The 21,130-nt window shown below is 33.6% G+C and overlaps 1 protein-coding gene across 1 annotated transcript; it reads right to left on the reverse strand.

The window, feature by feature from the left end:
* Positions 1-2,334: 2,334 nt before the first annotated feature.
* On the reverse strand, positions 2,335-5,752 carry LOC120089809 (putative sodium/metabolite cotransporter BASS1, chloroplastic). Its single transcript, XM_039047211.2, has 7 exons — positions 5,107-5,752; positions 4,819-4,959; positions 3,624-3,779; positions 3,431-3,552; positions 3,141-3,302; positions 2,721-2,781; positions 2,335-2,643 (listed from the first exon to the last, which is right to left on the reverse strand). Exons 1-7 carry the CDS (start codon positions 5,506-5,508, stop codon positions 2,461-2,463), a joined length of 1,227 nt encoding a protein of 408 aa, XP_038903139.1. The 5' UTR covers positions 5,509-5,752; the 3' UTR covers positions 2,335-2,460.
* Between the last annotated feature and the right edge of the window lie 15,378 nt (positions 5,753-21,130).

The raw sequence follows: 21,130 nt of genomic DNA on the forward strand, positions 1-21,130 counted from the left end.
TCTTATGGAGGTCATGATCATGTCTTGCAGTTGTTGGACTGACGAGAGGCCACCGAGTCTGACTGTTGCCATTGGTTTTCTTGCAGCACGGTCTTCCCCTTGTCAGTTGCTTTGACTGTAGGTGCTTGGCTTGATTCATCAGCCTCTCGAGACTGCATTTGTTCTCTCAGGGTAGCGATCTCATGGTCTTGCTCCTCGACGGCTTTCATCAGAAAGTTAATCTTCCTTTCCATTTCTGCCATGGCCGCTTTTTCCATCACATCTGCCATCATGACAGAGATCACATTTGACAGTGAATCTCTTTTCAGCTTGCTGGAGGCAGAAATAGAGTTGTCAAACAGGGGGGTTTCCTTAATGACAATCCCGCCTTGTGGGGATTCCATCATTTGCCTCAAGATGTTATAGGCGATGAAGGAGCTCTGCTCTTGCTCCTGCATGACTTCTCTTGAGTGGCTGCGAGTGATAGGTCCCATGTATGAGCCGTTTGTGGAGGAACTTTGGATGTCATCTTTTTAGGTGCCATTTGCCTTGTTTGGATGTTGAGAAAGAGATGAGAGGTAGAGAGGTCCCACTGGGCGTGCCAATTTATTCACACGAGGTTTCCTGAGAAACTTGTTTCGTAGAGTTGAACTTGAGTTAATGTTGATGTTGATATTGATTTGATGAGACGTGGTTCGATCTCTAATACTTGATCCTTTGATTCTCTCTTAGTTGGGTGAATGTGCTTGACTTGAAGAAGAAAAACACCGAATGTTCTTGAAGTAGAAGTCTTGGAAGAGTCTTTGTGTCTTCAAGGGTTTTCTGTCTTATAAGAGTGCAGCTTCAGGAGTTTTGGGAGTCTTCTACTTGTTGATGAATTCTCTGTGCTCTCTGAATGTAGAAAAATCCTCCTCTGAAATGAGAAGAGTGCCTCTATTTATAGGGCTTTCTGATGGGCTTCATGGGCTTGGGCCTGGTTAGCCCATGGGTTTGGGCTTGGTTGGTCCATGGGCATGGCCTTTGGGTCCAATTAATTGGATTTAGGCCTGATTTGACAGTTGGGTCAAATTCAACCTATTTTTGGGCTTAGTTGGACTTTGACCCAAATAATAATATCAAATTGGGTCAAATTAATCTTATCTGATTCAACGGTCACGATAAAACCACGTGACGTCACTGAAATTTGTCTTCAACTTCAATTTGGGACATATGTCAATTTTTAATTGGACCCAAATTTAATGATTTAAAATTTCGTCATTAGTTTAGTAAATGACGTGGCAATTTGTGATTGGTCCAAAGTTTCTCATTCAATAGTTACTTTTTTTTAGTAATTATTTATGCTAGCTCGATAGAAAATTTTTCAGTATTAGGGTTTGGACATGATTATATGAATTGTATAGTTTCACATGTCAGTGTATAATTTCACTCAAAATTGAATTGACGTGAGTTTTATTTAATTTACTCCAAAATTTTTATTTTAAAAAAATCACATATTTATTTTTAACTTCATTCAAATATTTGCATTATGTTTTATGGTATGCTTTTTTTATGCCACTTATGTTTAATGGAATGTTGTTTGTATCCCTCTTTATATGCAATTTTTTCATGCCCATTAATTTTATAATTAATTACAAAAATTTGATATGATTTGGTAACTATTTTTCTATTTCCTTTTTAATGTTCTGCTCTTGCACTCACATTTATTTACAATATAATGTAAATGTTATCATTTTTCTTTTTTTTTTTTTTTTTTTATAGAAATCATGATTAAAAATATTCAATTATAATCTAATTAAACCATAATTAAAATTTCATTAACTAACTATTACCATTCCTATCCATTTTCATAAAGTTTTTCCAAATTCTAATCAATATTTGCATAAAACTGGGCCTTTGATATTTAAAGCCTTGATCATCACTTGAAGTTAGATTTTAGATTTAAGTTGGTTATGATTTGATTATATTGTTTGAACAAAAAGTAATTTATCCGTTTATCAAACAAAAGGTCAATATTTTTTTTATTGTTTTTTTTATTTTTATAGACCTTTTCATTTACCTGTCTAACCACTAGTTCAGGTCAAATAATACAGAGTTCTTTATGGAAGAAATGGAAACTTAAATTTCGAATATAATAACCTTTTAATTTTTAATTTTTTTTTAAAAAAAATTATATACTTTTTTTAACAAACATATTCTACTTTTAAAGTAAGGTATCCAACATTTTTAAGGAACAGTATTGGGGAAAAATTTTGAAGGTGGAGGATTCTAACATTCTGAAGCCTTGAACATATCGTTTGAGCTATACTTAGATTAACACATTTAATGAACCTAATGGTAAAAGTAAGAAAAAATAAATGACCCTTAAATTGGTATGGGGATTCTATTATGAATTTAAAGAACAAATGTACTGTATTTTTTTTTTAGTACTTTTTTACATTTGGAAACAAGATATAAGTTAAATGCAAAAAAAGGACAAGAATTTCACTTGGCATTAGCACTGGTTTTCACTTCATCAGAAGGTTCAATATATCTCCAACAAAATCCAAGAGTGCTTCCCATTATGTTCATTATAACAGCTGACATTGCTGGGGGCAATGCCACCATTGCTGAACTGAAATGTGAGGTTGCCAAAATAACTCCTAGTGATGAATTCTGCATCCCAACCTGAAACCAAAATCCAGACCCTCTCATTCATATATATATATATTTATCTTCTCAATAAATGAATGTCGTTTTGATACCTCAATGGATATAGCTCTTCGTTCTCGTTCTCGAAACCCACCGATAGCAGCTGTTATATAGCTGCAAATTAAAGGAAGTCCGTGTCAATTGGCATTAAATTGCTTACAGCATAGGTGTGAAGTGAACCGGTTGACTGATCTCATTTTTTAGAACAATAGTAGACTTCATAGTCTTCTTGAAAACAATGATCAGTATCTACAACACATGAGAAGATTCTGTTTTGGGAGGAAATGCAAAATCTCATTCTTGTTATGTAGTTCATCAGTGACTCTAATTTTCCCTTTCATTTTCCTAGATAAGTATTGTTTTGGTTCATAACTTTCAGTAACATCTCCAATGATTTATACCATAAAGAATTCATTTAGTTTCAGCATTTAAGCAACTAAATTTATTGAGGGGAAGAAAGAGATGCAACTTACCCAACGAAGAAACCAGCAAAGTGTAAACAAAACACCGAAAGTATAACTACTCCCAACTCTCCTGATAATATACTTTGGAGGACCGTCCATAGAGAAGCATCAGAGGCTAATGTGGCAATAACCATTGACGATTTGAAACGAGCGACGTTCTCCGAAAAGACACTATCAACAAAAATAATCAGTAATTGTGTGCGAGAGAGTGAAAAACATTAACGGGCATTTCACTGAGTTTCAATTGGTAAACACAACTAAATAAAGCTAAACAACAGTCATTGATAAAGAACCGAAACCTGCAAGCCAGCAGTGAGGAAGTTAATACAGCAACAAGTGGTGCAAATGGTAACACCAATTTCACCAGCGAAGGAAATGCCTTCTGCAAGCAAGAACCTAACAGAATAGGAGCTACCACCACCTAACCAAAAAGAAGATGATGGCGATGACTTAAGAAAATTACTACGATGGAAAATGAGAACATAATTTCACCTGAAGGGTGCTGAGAGAAAGCTGTGCAGCGTCAACTGGAATGTAAGCTCCTGCTAGTATTTTTGTCAGAAAGGGAGTGAAAATTACAGCTCCTAGCGTTGTGCATACTGTCATTACAATAGACAAAGGAACGTCGCCTTGAGCAATTAAGGTTACCTGAAATACTATTCGAATGGAAAGCTTAATCAATCAATTTATTGAGATTAAGGCTGTTAAGTAGGAAATCTAGTCCAATTGTTGATGATAGCATTCATAAAGTTTTCCATAATGCTTAACTAAGATGAGCACTTTAAACACAGAAGGTTATATTCATTATTCAGCCTTATAGATGAGAACTCAACAAACATCATCTCAAATTGAGTACAAAGATGCAATAAAAATAGATTAGTTAGTTGTCCAATATCAAGATGATTTATCATCAATTGTAATTGAAAACAATAACAATAATAAAAGTGAACTATGCATTATTAGTCCAACATTTGGTGTGTCATTTTTCGCCATATAAACTTCTTTAACATTTATAAGCATTATCTTCTGAAAAGAATTTTCAGTAGGACTAATACAACCCTATCTTTGCCATTACGATGTCTGATATTAGTTTCTTTCCCTTTTTATTCTTTTTTGGTTTTCTAGTTTCTTTCAATCAATATTTACTTTCACAAGAGAATGTTGGAATTAATTTAATAATTAATTCATATGTTAGTAACAAATTAAATAACAATTACATTTGAGTTATTTAATGGGCATATTGTGTGATCTTAATTATGAACCCGTAACTTTCTATATAGAAATGTGGTCTAGTGAGTAGAAACAAACCCATTGGTTCTAGAGAATTATGGGAACCGAAGGATCAAAGGTTATGATCCCAAAATACTATGGCTCTATAGCCTCCCATTCGACAGTAAAGATTTTCCCATTCCGGTTTGAGTTGTATAGTTGAGAAGATCACAAACCACATATCATTGCAGATTAAGATTTAGATTCCAAGTAATTCCACACTTCATAGATTTCGGTTTTTATTCATGTTTAGATCCTATTTATTGATTATTCTATATAGTTATATTAGAATAACGATGAATTAGAGTTTGATGAATCTTCCAAGAGAATTGGCAAAATCAGCTAAGCCAAGTAACCAGACATTGAAATTCAGCATTGAGAAACAGAACAGATAAGAAACAGAGATCATATGCATTACCACATTGGAGGCAGTCCCTCCAGGGCAACATCCAAGCAAGATCAAACCGACCAAAAGTGATGGCGACAGCCCGAAAAATTTTCCGATGAGGGCTGCTGAAGCCGGCATAATCGTGTACTGAGCTACACATCCAAACAATATCTAAAAGAAAACAACAGAGTCAAACCCATCAAGCATTACAAAAATTATCAGCAATCCCCAATTTCATCCCATCAAATCAAAAAACAAAATCCCAAAACCCCCAAAAAATCAACACAATCTACAAAAAATAAGATTCCAAAAACTCACAGAAAGAGGTCTTTGCATGAACAAATTAAACAAATCCTTAAGCTCTAGAGTAAGTCCCATGGCCAACATAATCAAACCAAGAGAAAAGCTATACGAAGCGGGCCCTCTCTGCACAAACCACGAGAAGGTCGACGGTTTCAGACAAGCAACAATGCCGCCGGCCGTCACATAGAGAGGGTAGAGACTCGCGGCCGTGGAAAGAAAATCGTCCAAACCAGTGGATTTTCGCGGATGCGACGGAGATGGGTGTTCGTTATTTCGATGAACCGATCGGACGGGAAGTGATCTGGGGAGCTTGGGCGGCGAGAGACTGGGAATTGGGGGTCTGCGGAGGCTGAGATTGCGGCGGCGGTGGAGTAGTGGGGAAATGAAGGGGGTGAGTTGCAGAGAAATCGGAGCCATTGTACAGAATTCTGCGGCTCCGATTTGTGAAGAAAACAGTAGGAATTTGAAGGAGACGATAGAAATTGGGTGGAATAAGTGCTTGAATCAGTGGTTTTCTGTGGTGCTACTGCTAAATGCTAACGAACATGGCTTGCATAATGTATTCTGTGTAACGACGAGATTGCGTTTGGGAAATTATTAGGAAGCAAGAGAGAGGTCTTTTTTTTTATTATTATTATTATTTTTAAATTGAATGCGTGTTAGCAAATAAGAGGAAGTAGTGGCATATTAGTATTGAACTGGCACTTACTAATGAAAAAAAAATGAAGAAAACTTTTCATTTTTCTTTCTCACTCATCTGACTTACCAAGTCAATCTTAATATTTAATAATTTAAGTGGTGTTCTCCGTGTTATTTGAGAGGGTCTCGTGACTCCTCTCACTTAATAGATGAAAATAGTTATAAATATCACTATTATATTCAGATTCTCAAATATGGGATTGACTATAATAGTCCACCTCACCAACTTCAAGTTGGAGATCTAAATGATTCTTTTGGAATGTTTAAGTCTCCAACTTCAAGTTGGTGTAGTGGGCTATTATAGTTCACACTATATTGGATCTAATTATAATAGTCGTGTTTTCAATTATTATAATGGAAAATTGGGCAAAATGGCCCATTAGAATTGGAAAAATTAAAATAATATGGTAGTTTTAAAAACTATTTATAAAAATATTGTATTTTTCAAACTATTTAGAAAAATATTTTTTTTAATAGGTCGAGGGTTCAAAATTCGATTTAGTGTTTCTTTTTTTTTTTTTCAAAATTCGAATTTTGAACCCTCGACCTTTACCTTTTTTTTTTCTTTTTAATAATTTAGACATTCGACCTGTGTTTCTTTTTTTTCTTTTTTTTTCTTTTTTACCTTTTTCAACATTCGACCTTTGTGTTTCTTTTTTTTTTTTTAAATTTTCTATTTTATAAAAACAATTTCTTAAAATATTTTATTATTTTATTATTTTATTTAAACTCTAAAAAGAATAAATTAAAAAAATAATATCTCATAAAAATAAAAAAGTGTAAATTAAAATATCTCATTTATATAAAAATAATTACAAAAATCAATGTGTTCCACGAGGCAGTTGTCGTCGATTTCGAGCTGGTTGTTGTCGTCGACTTCGAATTTGAGGTTACTCTGGTTCTTCTTGATGTTGCTCTGCTTCTTCTTGATGTTGCTCTAGTACCTCTACAAACGCTTCATGATATAAATATTTATTATACTCTCCACGACCCCGACCATGTCCATGCACGTATGAAGACAAAGGAACAACCTCTAAGTCATAATGTCCTGAACCAAATGCTGGCATCATCATCATCGGACTAATATAATCAGTTTGACTCTGCGTCTGCATCGCAGGGGAAACTCTTCCACATTATGGGCAACCTAATCAAACTCATCCTCTTCCCGTACAGGTCCTCTACGTCTAGGAGCTGATGGAGGAATAATAGGTATATCGTACATATAATGTATCTCTTCTATATAGCTTTGGTTGTCACTACATATAACAAGAACCTGGTTCAGATCATTTGCAACATCACGGAGTCTACTGTTGTTCGATCTCTGTTAATTATAAAACAATTAGATAATATTTAAAATAAATTTAAATTAAAAATAATTAGATAATATTCATTCATTTACAATATGACCCACAGCTGCTCCCGGACGAGTGACGTAGTGCCTTATGATATTATTATACCAATGAATGTAGTCTTAAGTGACATCCCTGTCAAACTGTTCAATAGAAACCCCCATTACAATAAACCTTGCACGATAATGCCATCGCATTATCAAATGTGCAACTTTTTCGGACCAATTTACAGTCCTTAAGTCGATATCATGCAGTAGGGATTCAATATTACAAGGCAATGGGACATCCTATTGAAAACCGAATTGTCTCATCACCCTGTCAGAAAGATGCCACTCACCAATGTGAAAACATATGAGAGGACTCATCGACCCCATATGTTTTGACCATTCGTACAGAAATTGGGCAAAGTATGCATAATAATTTTGTACGACTCCCAAATAACCTGAAACACAAAATATTATAATGGAGAACATTAAAGACAAATACAATAAAAATGTGTATAAAATAATCAATTAGGTTCAGTGTAATGTACCTGATCAGGTTGAAATAGATCAAACATGTGTATGTACTGGCTGACTACATGTGTGGTTGTCCTAGTCACACAAAATTTGTCTCTCCACCTAAATTTTTAAATTGATAATTTAGAATCTAAATTAACTAGATCAGTGATATAAAAATTAAATTGAATTAAAACAACATACCGAGAACCCTAGGCTCGTCCAACTAACTGAGCGTCATTAACATGTTGTAGCTGTGGAGCCATTATTGAAAATCGCTCCCAAGCCCATAGTTGCAAAAGTATGAGAGGCCCAGCTATCTCTCGAACCTCAGGTCTTGTTGCATTGCATAGTTGTCTATACAACCATGCCAAACATGCTCCACCCCACGAATACCGCCCCGCATCATAGAGGTTAGCTAATAGTGGCAGGAACATCAAGTAAACAAAATGACTTGATTTGTCGGAAAACAGACTTCCACCCATCATTTGTAGTATATATGCTCGCGCATATTTTATGACGGTTTCCTCGTCTGCATCATCTGTGAGCTCATGGAATTATGTTCCTAACCATATCAAACTTAACCTCGATCCTTTAATTTTGTCGGCATGTGGGGTCGCACCGAGGTATAGTTGACAAACTTGTGACCAGTCATCATACATCACTCCGGTGAATGGCTCACCATCAACAGGTAACCCCAACAACACTTCTATATGTTAATGCACTCTCCAACAGACATATGAAATTTATGCGTCTCAGGCCTCCGTCTCTCGACCAAGGCTGTGATCAGATGTCAGTCCAACTGAATAAATCCCAATCTGGCAACCCCATAGAATCCAGATATGCGCAGTAGCGGTAATATTCGAGGGTGGAGTGGGATAGTGCGCTAGAGAACTACCTCTCGACGCCTGCAAGATATTTCCCTAGTAGTACGATCTCGTCATACAACAAATGATCGATGAATGGACTGGTCGTATAAAACATTGGGATCAACAGGTCAGGGTTTAAAGCCATTGATCTGAAAGGAAAAAAAATATTTTTTTTCTCAATTAAGAAAATATTTATTTTTAAATTAGAAGAATAATGTACAACTTGATTAACTTAATTAAATAATGTACAACTTAATTAAAAGAATAATGTACAACTTAATTAAAAGAATAATGCAAAACTTAATTAAAAGAATAATGTACAACTTAATTAAAAGAATAATGCAAAACTTAATTAAAAGAATAATGTACAACTTAATTAAAAAAATAATGTACACCTTTATAAATTATTATAAAAAAATTGAATATACAATAAAAGTATCTACACTTAATTAAATATACATGATAAAAGAAGTATTTATTTCTCAATTAAAAGAATAATAAAAAAAATTGAATATACAATAAAAGTATCTATACTTAATTAAATATACATGATAAAAGAAGTATTTATTTATCAATTAAAAGAATAATGTGTAACTTTATAGATTACAATAAAAAAAATTGAATATACAATAAATTATTATAAAAAAAAAATTGAATATACAATAAATTATAATAAAAAATTGAATATACAATAAAATGAATATATAATAAAAAAATATTTATTTTTCAATCCCTAACTATCTGGAGCCCATCTTAGTAATGAAGGACACTTCCTTCGATTATGGCCTAACTGATTACAAAATCCACATCGTTGTCGAGTGGCTGGTTCTGTCCAATCCATCTCGTTGTGATAACGTGAACTTTTCGGTCTACCAAGTTTTCTCAACAACGATGGATCAGGATGTAAGACGAGCATATTAAGGTGTGTGATCTAGTAATCTTCATGCGGTAAAGGTTGAAATTGAGGAGAGTAACATTTAGCATACGTTGACAATTTATAGTAGTCCTCAATATACTTTTCGTAGTTTATGTTAAAATGTGAGCAAACGGCCATAAAATGCGAGCATGGAATGTCGAATGCTTGCCATTTGTTACATGAACAGTACCACTCGGACTTGTTTAACCTCAATATTTGAACATTTCCTCCTTTGGCATTGAGACTATGACGTTCGGTCTTCACATGAAACACACCTTCATACCGATCGTATGATTGTACTTCATGTTTACTAGATCTTGCAGCCCATTTATTTATTTTCTCGTGTGCGTATCTGGATTAAAATATGCTTGAAATAAATTGTTAATAACATATATATATATAATAATAATAATAATAATAATAATAATAATAATAATAATAATATTACCGGTGTATTTATCTTGACGTTCCAATGCATCCCTTATTTCTTCTCTTCTTTTCTCGAAATAATTCACGCATTTAAAGAATGTTATCTGAGTAAGAGCATTTATAGGCAACATTGAGCTCTTTTGAGGACTCCATTTATGCATTCTTATAGATTTGTCGTCATCCACCCATATTTGAATCCTCCATCATATGCTTGAGTCCATTACTCTAAACTAATGTTGTCAAAAAAACTCAGACAGCTTCGATTTATTCCTTTGATATCTTCAATTGCTTTATTAAACTTTCGAATTTGAAACTAATACCCGACACGATAAACATAATTTTTCAATGAATTAAATCTATACTTTTTATTAAAGTTGCTGACGATATGTCGTAAGCAGTAACGATGGTGACATTTTGGTCTCATCCAACCATTTGCTGGATTGTTCACTGCTGCGATTATACTAGCATGTCGATCTGAAATTAAACACACCTCTTTGTGTGTTACAATTTCTCTCAGGTGTTTCAGGAACCATCCCCATGAGTCTGCGGGTGTGAAACCCAGAGCCTATTTCCCCTTATAGTATAAAATAAAAGGAATTAACTAAGAGTTAAATTCTAGGTTGAGCATAGGAAGATCCCTAAATGATGAAAAGAATTTAAGTACTTTGGAAATAAACCCTAATTAGTGAAGATGTGACTAAGTATAACCCTACTATGAAATTGACTAAGTGTTGGACTAGGCATTGCCATGCGTTGGCCATAAAATCATGGAGAGATTACTTGGGTAAAGGGAGAGGGTGAAGTAGGGTCAAAAGTAACGCATGCGGCAGCCGTTGCTCTTAGAGGTTAGACCAACGCATAGGGCTCGACGGATGTGTTGGATACGTTGGATATGGTGGTATGCGTCCATACGGCTGAAGGAAGACAGTTGATAGTGATGCGTTGGAAGGTTGGGGTGGCACGAGGGTCGGCGGTTCAAAGGGTATGCGAGGACGTGAGGAAGGATATGCGCTGAAGGGTGCCATGCGGCCATCCCACACGTCGATGCCGAGCAACCCACGCGTCGATGTCGAGCGACCCATGTGTTAATGCCGAGTGAGCTATGCATTGATGCCGAGCAACCCACGCATCGATGTCGAGCGACCCATGCGTCGATGTCGAGCGACCCATGCATCGATGCCGAGTGACCTATGCGTCGATGCCGTACGATCGTGCTATGCGTTGGAAGTTGACGATGGCATGCACAATGGATACGTTGGATGCGGCAACTCTGCTAAGGCATAGGCCATGCGATGAGCTAGGTTGGACGCATGGTGGTTGGCTCTTGCGGTTGTTAAGGCTTGCGGTGACTAAGTGAGTTGGGTTGCATTATAGAAGATGCAATGGTGCTGAGTTGAAAACCAAGTAAAACCAAGGGTTGTTATGCGTTGATTAGACTATGCGTTGATGGTAAACTATGCGTTGGTATCCGAGGCTAGCAGTATGCATTGAAAAATGGGTGTTGGTCATCACCCTAGTTGAACGCATATTGAGTAGGATGGACGCATATGAAGGATGAGCGCATATGGAGGACGTCATCAGACATATGGCTTGCTAGGAAGGAGTCTTAAACCTTAAGGAATTGAGGTGGGTGCATGAAGAGACATGCAAAATTAAGCCCCATGCGTTGGCTATGTAGGAGAAGGACATCTAAAGTTGCATTGATCAAAAGTTGTGTTGATGGTATAAGGTGAGGACACCTCAAGCAGGAGGTGAAGAAGGCTGGAAGTTGGCAGACGCTAAGGAAAATACTTGGATGAGGAGGTGTCGGACAAAGAGGAGTGTTAGACGCCTATAAAAGGGGAGAATGCTCCACTTCGACCTGCACATCAAGTTAATACTTAAAGATCACAAAGAAAGGGAAAAATAAGAGAAGGGAAAGAAAATTTTGGGTCGGAGGTACAAGCAAAGATGCAAAGGAGGCAGAACTGTACGGACAGATGCGAAAGCCAACTTCCAAACAAGAAGTTCTTCCAAACAAGTACTTAAGGAGGTAGATGTAACTATAGGGGAAAAATGGTATTTTTGGCCCAACTGCACTTACGAGTAATTTGTGAAGGGTTACAGCACTATTGACTGGTTATATCCAATGGACACATAAATATATATGTAGTGCAAAGAGTACAACTATCGGTCTTTAGTAAAATAACAAGCAGTTAATGGAACTTGGGTAATTTAATTAAAGAGTTTAATTAATTATCCAAGTACCATCGAAGCTTCAATCTACAGGTCCATATGGTCCCCTTTGTAGCTCATCAAGGTTTATAATTGATAATTAATTTTTTTAGTTAATTTAATTTGTTCAAATTAATTACATGTGATATAATTAATTAAATTAATTATATGTGATATAATTAATATAGTGTATTTGATACATTATAATATAAAGTATTTTGAGAAGAATTTGAATATGATTCAAATACTAATTATATGAATAAGATTTATATAATTAAATTTAATATAAATATGATTTATATTAAATATTATAAATAGTTGAGAAAAATTAAATATTTGAATATGATTCAATTATTAATTGTATGGATAAGATTCATATAATTGAATTTAATATAAATATGATTTATATTAAATGTCATGCATTATTGAGAGAAAATAAAACTATAGGTTATATGTTATATTTGATATAACATATAGTGTATATATATATAATATTTAAATTAAATTAAATTAATCAAAGGGAGGGAGTTACAACTCTCTCCCCCTAAGTTCTCTGGAAAAATTCTACTCCTTTCTCTTTCCCTTCTTCCAAGAATTCAAGCAACTAAAGAGAATACTAGAGGGTTCTCAAGTGGTGGTGCCCAATTGGTAATATCAAATTGGAAACTAAAGATATCATGATTAAAAGGAAATATGTGAAGAAAATTGGCTTCATGGGTACGTTGTTTTCTTCCCTAATTTATTCCAAAAAAGGATACTGTAAGTTATGTTTGATAATGCATAACTGTTTTGTTTCTGTAATTTAAAGTTATGTAAAAAATTAAAATTGGGAGCGATCCCCGCTTCTGCATAAGGACCTTCATCGTTTTCCTTCACTTGTAACACATAATGTTTAAATTATGGTGATAAAGCATGATAGGAAAGGTACTAATTAATGGGATATTTTATAGGTGTTTTTGGTGTTGGAGTCATATGAAGCAGGTTGCAGTGGTAGGCTGATAAGTAGGCTGGTGGCTTAGAAACACGATTTGATCTTCTAATTGGTGGATGATTATGGATAAGAGGTTCTTGGCTTGTATTAGGATTGATGTTATTCTGAGTGTTGTGGGGTTGATTTGGAGTAATGGTCTCGATCGGCTATACAACAGATTGGTCAACATAAGCAGGATGTGGCATACCAGAAGATTCATTTCTTGCATCATTCTGTTTTTGCATTACAGGACTAGAAATATTCATGTCACTGGTTGAAGAATCTTGTAAAACTGGTTTATGATCATTGAAAACACCGCTTGGGAAACTTATAGGCTGAGAATCAACGTTAACAAACTGATTGGGTTAATGTCCTAAATCTTATGGGTTTCATAGTTTGTAAATCATTTGTACACAAATTATTTATTTAATAAAATAAAGTGTTATTTTATTTGACATTTAGTCTGCATTAACCCAAATGCAATAAGCTAAGATCCTATGTTATTTAATGTACTTAATGTATGTGGTGACATACATTTAAGTAAAAACCTGAATGGTCTGTGGTATATGGATAAGGTTGGGTAATGACACTATGATACGAACCACTTTGTAATTGTTACAATTGTTGTAAAGGGTTAAAAATTATCTGATTATGATCATTCATGTAAAGAGATGTGAGTGGAGGTATCATATACAAAGAGTTTGTATAAGACCAGACCACGAAATGATTAGTCTTTCTATCTAATACCATGAGACTTACATTTCACTAGGATGACTATAGGTAAATTGACCTTAATTGTAATAACCCAATTTTTTTTGGTATTTTCACTTATTCACCTTAAATTATTAGGGTGTTATTTTGAGTATTGAGGCAAAAATTGAATTTTGGGTTAAGATAATTCATTTTAAAATTATATGGGTGTTATTTTGTTAATTAAATGCTGAAATTGAATTTGAGAATGTTGAAATTTTTTTAGGAAAGTTTCATAAATGAATGCGAAGTTTGAGATTTAATTAATTTGCTACAGTAACTCCAATTTAATTATTTCGGAATTAATTGGAGTTATATGAATTTAATTTGGAGTTATTGTCAAAATTAAATTCAATTTGGAGAGAAAGTAGTTAATTTTGAATTGGAATTAAGAGATGGATGGTTATAGATGGATTTAAAGTTATTGTCAAAATTAAACTCAAAATTATGCAGGCTAATTGTCGGATCGTTATAGATGGGAAGAATGTAACATCTCGTGTATTCGTAATTTTGAATTAAATTCACATGAATTTTTGTCATATGGTTTTAAAATTGGAGTATTAAATTCACATGAACTTATCTCTTCCCTCCCTCTCTCTCCCTAATGCACGACACCCCCCTCCCCCCAAATTCTCTTTTTCTCTTTTGTCTTCACGAAGCACTCCCACTATCTGAGATTTTTCCTCCCCGACGTTCGTCCCTCACCCAACAGCCGTGCTGCCGCTCGCCTCCAGCCAGCCGCTGCATCGTCTGCCAGATCTGAGTGCGCCGCTCGTCCACTGCCACTGATCTGCCGCATAGATTTTCTTTCCTTCGTCATTATTCTTATTGGATCTTGGCTTCGAGATTGAATTTGGTGTGGAATTTATTTGCTATTTAACAGGTCAATTTTGTTGGCATTTTTGACACAGTTTGGGAACGTTAAGTTGAGTGTTGCTAGTATTTGATTGCTTGAGCTAGTCTTGGAATTTTGACTCGAGGTAAGTAATCTTACTACTGGAACTGCCTTTGTTTCGGACAAAAAGATTAAGGATAATTTTGTTGGTTCTGAGATTGAATGAACTGTTTAGAAAGAATATATGAGCATGTGATAATATGTTTGAAGCATGTTATATGTATGGGGATGATTTAGAATTTTTATGAGGTATATTAGCAGAACGCTTGAGGTTGGGCCTAAATTATGAGATAAGCGACACTAACATTGAAATTCCATAGCGCTAGATGAAAATTAGATATATGTTGATGTACATGTTTTCATGAGATTTCCTTTTGGATCTATGAATGTATGTCATGCGATTTACCATGAAATTATGAATGATCCATTATGTGAATGTTTTAAGGAGTCTAGTGCATGAAAGAGATGTACTAGGGTCGGTTCATTTTTACGAGATTTCACATAGTTGTCTAGACTGATCCGCGTGATATTATTTACAAGATTTTATAGGACTCATGAAAATGTTACATGTAATATGATCTTGGATGCGATCTTTTATCCTTTCCAACATTTGATTTATTTGAGTGCATGAAAGTGATGCATGTCTAGGGGCACTAGTGGGTGAAAGAGATGTACTATGACCTGTATGTATGAAAGTGATGCATACCTAGAGGAGGTTGAGGTGTACGAAAGAGGTACACATTCCTGCATTTGTAGAGAAGACCTGGGGTGTATGAAAGTGATGCATTCCCAGAGGGTTCAATGTATATGAAAGAGATATACATCAGACCTGATGTATGTGAAAGTAACGCACGTCTAAGGGAAAGGTAAAAGAGTAAGCTAGTTAATAGAAATCTCCTGGTCCTACTAGTATAGAGTTTCAATTCTTGTAGCATTTATTGGATATAATTGCTTAGTTTGACCTTGGTGGTGGGGTTACTTACTGAGTATTTTATACTTATCCTTTTCATGTTTATTTTTCAGGTAAGGGTAAGGACGCGATGGCAAATGACAAGTGGAATCCGTGATCAAGCCACTAGGACCAGTCTTATGCTTCTGCACGTGTTTTCAAGATTTCTTTTCATGTTTTCGATTTTAATCTTGTTGTTTAGAACTCTTCGTTTTGGTATTCATTTTTAGACTTGCAGTTTTCTAGATTAATTTTCATGGTTATGGGTACCCTGTTACTTGGATTTTTATTATCCAGTTTTAATAAAATCTTTTAATTGACTTTATTCATTTGGTATTTATTTCGCTATGAAAAGATGTCATTTTAAACTCCATTCATGCATGTGTATAGTAACGGCCTAGCTTGAGTCCTAGGGAGTCGGGTCGTTACATTAATCTTGAGTGAGTTATAAACTCTTGTCTATGAGAGCGATCCTTTGATCTGTATGAGTGAGAGTGGCTATACCGACTCAATATGCCTACCATTTTGGAGATTCGTCCAAGTGGGGAGCTGGGAATATAGCTACATAAAATGGAATTCACTCCTTCCTAGTCTTAGGGGTAAGTAGATGAATTGCTCCTTTAAGGATTGATTCCTGATCTTGAACAATGAGGCGTCTCACCCTCTCACTGGCCAAAGAGTGGTCCATTTTATAGTTAGACTATAACTAATTGTTTATTAGAGAAATTAGTGGCGTTTAAGAAGTTAGATGTAACTACAGGGTAAACGATAATTTGACCCAACTGTAGTTACGAGCAATTTGTGAAGAGTCAACTTACTATTGATTGGTTATATCAATGCACACAAAAATATATCTACAGTGCGAAGGATGTAGTTGTCAATCTTTAATGGAGTTATGAAAGTTAATGAATGTTGATTAATTTAATTAAATAGTTCAATTAATTAATCTCGTATCATTGAAACTTCTTATCAATAAATCCATGAGGTCCCCTTACTAGCTCATTACAAGAGAAATAAGAATCAATTAATTTTTGGATTTTGTTCAAATTAATTAAGGGAATTAATTGTATGAGATGTAATTGATATAATATATGTGGTTACATTCGAATATAAAGTTTGATTAAAGAAAAAAAATATTTGAATAAGATTCAAATATTAATTACATGAATGAGATTCATATAAAACTATAGGTTAAAATTAATATGAATATGATTCATTGTTAAAATTAATATGAATATGATTAATATTAAAACTACAGGTTACGTGAGATAATAATATTTGAATATGATTCAAACATATAATGTTTATATTAAATATGATTTAATAGAAAATTTTAATTTAATTATATTAATTTTAATATAATTGAATGAAGAGTAACTCGTTTAGGAGTTATTTAACATGCTAATGGGGAGTTATTTTAAATAACTCCTCTCCCTTGCTCTTTACATAATAAATAAATAAATAAATAAGGGGGTTTTTCATAGAACAAGAAGAATGTATATTTGGTTCCCTCTACAACATTCCCTCCTCCAAAGAACTCTCTCAAATTTTATTTTCTTACCAAAATTGAAAAGCCCCCAACTCCTAACTTTTATCCTTAAAAATAGTAAGGAAGAGTTTTATGATGGTATCCTGTGTTTGTGAAGGCACTATTCGTGACTTTTTGGATTGGAAAACCGTGAAGAAAGAAATTCTTCAAAAGTAAGCATTTCTTTTCCCTTCTCTCTCTCCAATTTTACTAAAGCATGCTTATACTTGTTTTATGTTTGTCCTTTCATATGTTTTTTTTTCTCTGATTTTGACAAACATAATACACTAACACATGATGATCACTCGCTTTTGCTGAGGATTCAAATCCTTCAATTGGTATCAGAGCCAAATCGTATCTATAAATTTCCTTTTGGAAACAAAAATTAGAGAAATTGTGGGTATTAATGCATTGTGAATGTTGGTTTGCAAATTGGATAATTTCAAATTTTGGCACTTAAAATTTATTGCTTTAAAGTTGTTTAAAATTGTAAGGGCCCGTTGTTTTTGGTATTTAATTTCACAATCGAGTCTTTAGTCTGTGTTGTTCGTGGTGAGGCGTTTTTCATGAAAATGGCCAAAAATTGGAGTTGAAATGGATGAAAAATGAAAAAGATAAAATATTTCTAGACCAGGGCATCAAGGCGCTAACAAAAAATTTGTGGAGCAATGCAAAGCTCTCCTTGACCGTAGCGGTGCTGTGTGCAATTTTTGCCTAGCGCTGTAGCGCCGGGTTAGCTCTAGAAAGAAGACTAGAGTGCAACGATGCTCTTCAACGACACAATTGTGCTTCGAGGCTATACGCACGTGTTCCCGCAGTTCGATACTCAAGAGCGGTTTTGCAACAATTTTTTTACTTGTTGTCTCTAATATTATTGTAATTTTAATTATTTATTGATTAACTAAATTAATATAAATGTTTTATTGATTTGATTAATTTTATAGGTGCCCAAATTTGGTCCAATTTTTCTATTTATTTAATTTTACATGTGATGTATAATTAAAATTTATATGTTGCATATTGTATGTCATATAGTTTTAAAAATCCTACCTTAGGATAAACATTTATCATGCATCATATTTAATATAAATGTTATATTATATAGTTGCATGATATTATAAGAATGCCCATGCATCATAATGAATATAAATGTTATAATATATGACAGTTTGTATCATAAGCATATCCATGCATCACTATAGTATAAATGTTATGTTATATGGTCGAATGACAGATATGTTATTTACTTTTCATTAGTTAATAATATAAGTGTTATATTAAATAATGAAAATAAAATTGCATTGAGCATGACATTACTTAGTAAATATAAATGTTATATTTAATTAATTTCACTAGATGCATGATTACAGGTTTTAATATTTCATTAATTTATAATTGTTATAAGTTTGGTGAGTTAGAATCAAAATCTATAATAAAAAGTTGCATACAAATATAGGTTTCAATTAATTTTAAATGGTTTAAAATTAATTCACCTAGACCTATGTTAAAGTATTTTTAATATGATTAAAATATGTTAATCTTTTATTTTCTTTTTAATAGGATTAAATTTGAAATATAAAAGACCAAATTTATAAAATAATTGTCTATAAGGGACCTTTGTCTAAAGAAGGTTATGTCTAAGACTGGGGTATTTAAGCAGATGGAAATGGAAAACCCCTACTTGGAAACTACCCAGGAAGGTGAATTAGACAAATATTTTATAAGCATGCAATACATGATTTAGTTTATTAAATTTTTTAATGAAAAAAATAATATATTGTTAAACTATCTAATATAAGAGTTATATTTGACCAATATGACAATAAACTTAGATAAATTATTAGCCAGATTTACCTATGAAAAGAACCCTAGGTTTAAAACATTTAATGGGAGGAAAAATGATACATATGATATATCAATTTTTTTTCACGTTCTCCCTTAAAAGTTCACACCATGAGATCTATGCTCGGCCTCATGGCACTGCTTGCTTGTGTCCCCCTTCGGAAGGTATTTGCATAGGTCAATACCAAGGTGAATGGAGAAGGTGCTTATAGTAGGTGGGAGAGGGACGTGTGTCAACACATCCTACAGTCTCTTTGTTAGTTTGTTGTGAATTTCTTGCTTGGCTTTATGGCACCTTTGCTTGTGTCTCCCTTCGGAAAGTGTTTGCATGAAATTGATCACAAACTCGAGAAATGGATAGAATTTCTTTAGTTTTTGCCCCAATCAGTTTTTCCCTTCGATTGACTCATTGGGGCGAAACTCTAAGATCTAAAATAAAGGGTTACACTTACAAGAAATTGTTAAGCAAGTTAATGATGTCTTGATCGAACAATGGTGACTAATTATTGTAGGAATAAGAGTAATTTTGGTGTAATGATTGGTTGAGAATGTCTCAATTCAGTGAAGGGATAACTAATCACCTTTCGGTGGCTTTTATTCTAACCCACTGAAACATCATTGCAAAATTAGATGTCATGTATAAGTCATTAAAATTTTGCTAAACTTAATTGGTATGTAATGGGTTTTTTCTTATATCTAATATAAATATAAGATATAACCCAGAAGCCAATAAACGAAGATATAAGGTTATTTAATGTAGTCTAAACATGTATGTGGTGATATACAAGTGGATCATGTTTAAGTAATAACCTGAATAGATGGATAAGGCTGGGTACCTTATCCTTGTGACACTATGGATATGACCCACTTTGTAATTATTACAATTATTGTAATGTGTTACAAATGATTTGATTCTAATCATTCATATGGAGACATATGAGGAACCTCACTCTTAAAGACTGATTCCAAGTCTTGAATAATGAGACACCTCACCCTTTCACTGGCTAAAGAGGGGTCTAATTATAGATGGACTATGATTAATTGTTTATTAGAGGGATCAGTTATACTTAAGGAGTTAGATGCAGGCGTAAAATGGTAATTTTGACCCAATTATAGTTATGAGCAAATTTTAAAGGGTCAACTTATTGTTGATTGGTTATATCCAATGGACACATAAATATATTTACAGTGCAAAGAATGCAGTTTTCGGCCTTTAGTGAAGTGATCGACAGTTAATGAATGTTGATTAATAAAATTAAAAAAATTAATTAATTAATCTTATATCATTGAAGCTTCTAATCTATAGGTCTATAAGATCCCCATTACTAGCTTAATAAGGGTTTAATGAGAATCAATTAATTTTGGATTAATTTGAATTGTTCAAATTATTTAAAGGAAATTAATTGTATGAGGTGCAATAAATATAAAGTATATGGATACATTATAATATAAAGTTTAATGAGGGAGATAAATATATGAATATGATTCAAATATTAATTAATTATATGAATGAGATTCATACAAAACTATAGGTTGAAATAAATATAAATATTATTCATATTAAAATTATAGGTTATATGAGAGAATATAAAGTTAGGTTATATTATATATGGTATAATATAAATTATTGTTTATATTATATGAGATATAATATGAAGTTTTATTTAATATAATTAAATGTAAAATGTGATGAAGAGAGTATGAAAATAACTCCCCTCATCTCTCTCATATACAATTTTATAGAGACAGTTGAACGTTGATACATGATACTCAGTTAAACTTTCTTTGCAAGAATTCTTGTTCTTGGCCTCTATGAAAGTTCTCTCTTAAATTCTCCCTTTTCCCTTATCGAAATTATCAAGACAAGCCCATAACTTTATCTCGATTCTCACTTTGAGAATAATGAGGAAGTCACTTGTGGTGGTGTCCAAGATATCATGTTCGTGAGAAGGATAAGTTCTCTGTTTTTGATCACCGGGAGAGGAATACGTGAAGAAGGTTTTCTACAAGGGTATGTATTAATCTTCTCTTTCCTATCTGTTAAATAGAAAGTATGCTTATACTCATGTTTATTCTCTCTGTATTATATGATTTCTCTAATTTAATTGATTTCAAAAACAAATTTACTAACA

The sequence above is a fragment of the Benincasa hispida genome, chromosome 11 (assembly GCF_027475165.1).
Source record: "Benincasa hispida cultivar pf3 chromosome 11, pf3_genome.v1.1, whole genome shotgun sequence".
In the NCBI taxonomy this organism is placed as follows: domain Eukaryota; kingdom Viridiplantae; phylum Streptophyta; class Magnoliopsida; order Cucurbitales; family Cucurbitaceae; genus Benincasa; species Benincasa hispida.

Excerpts from the sequence above, each read along its gene's own strand:
- LOC120089809 (XM_039047211.2), bottom strand. The coding sequence starts at position 5,508 with ATGGCTCCGATTTCTCTGCAACTCACCCCCTTCATTTCCCCACTACTC. Across the intron at positions 3,553-3,623 it reads TTTCTCTCAGCACCCTTCAG|GTGGTGGTAGCTCCTATTCT; the intron begins GTGAAATTATGT and ends CTTTTTGGTTAG. Across the intron at positions 2,644-2,720 it reads GAAGAGCTATATCCATTGAG|GTTGGGATGCAGAATTCATC; the intron begins GTATCAAAACGA and ends TTTTGGTTTCAG.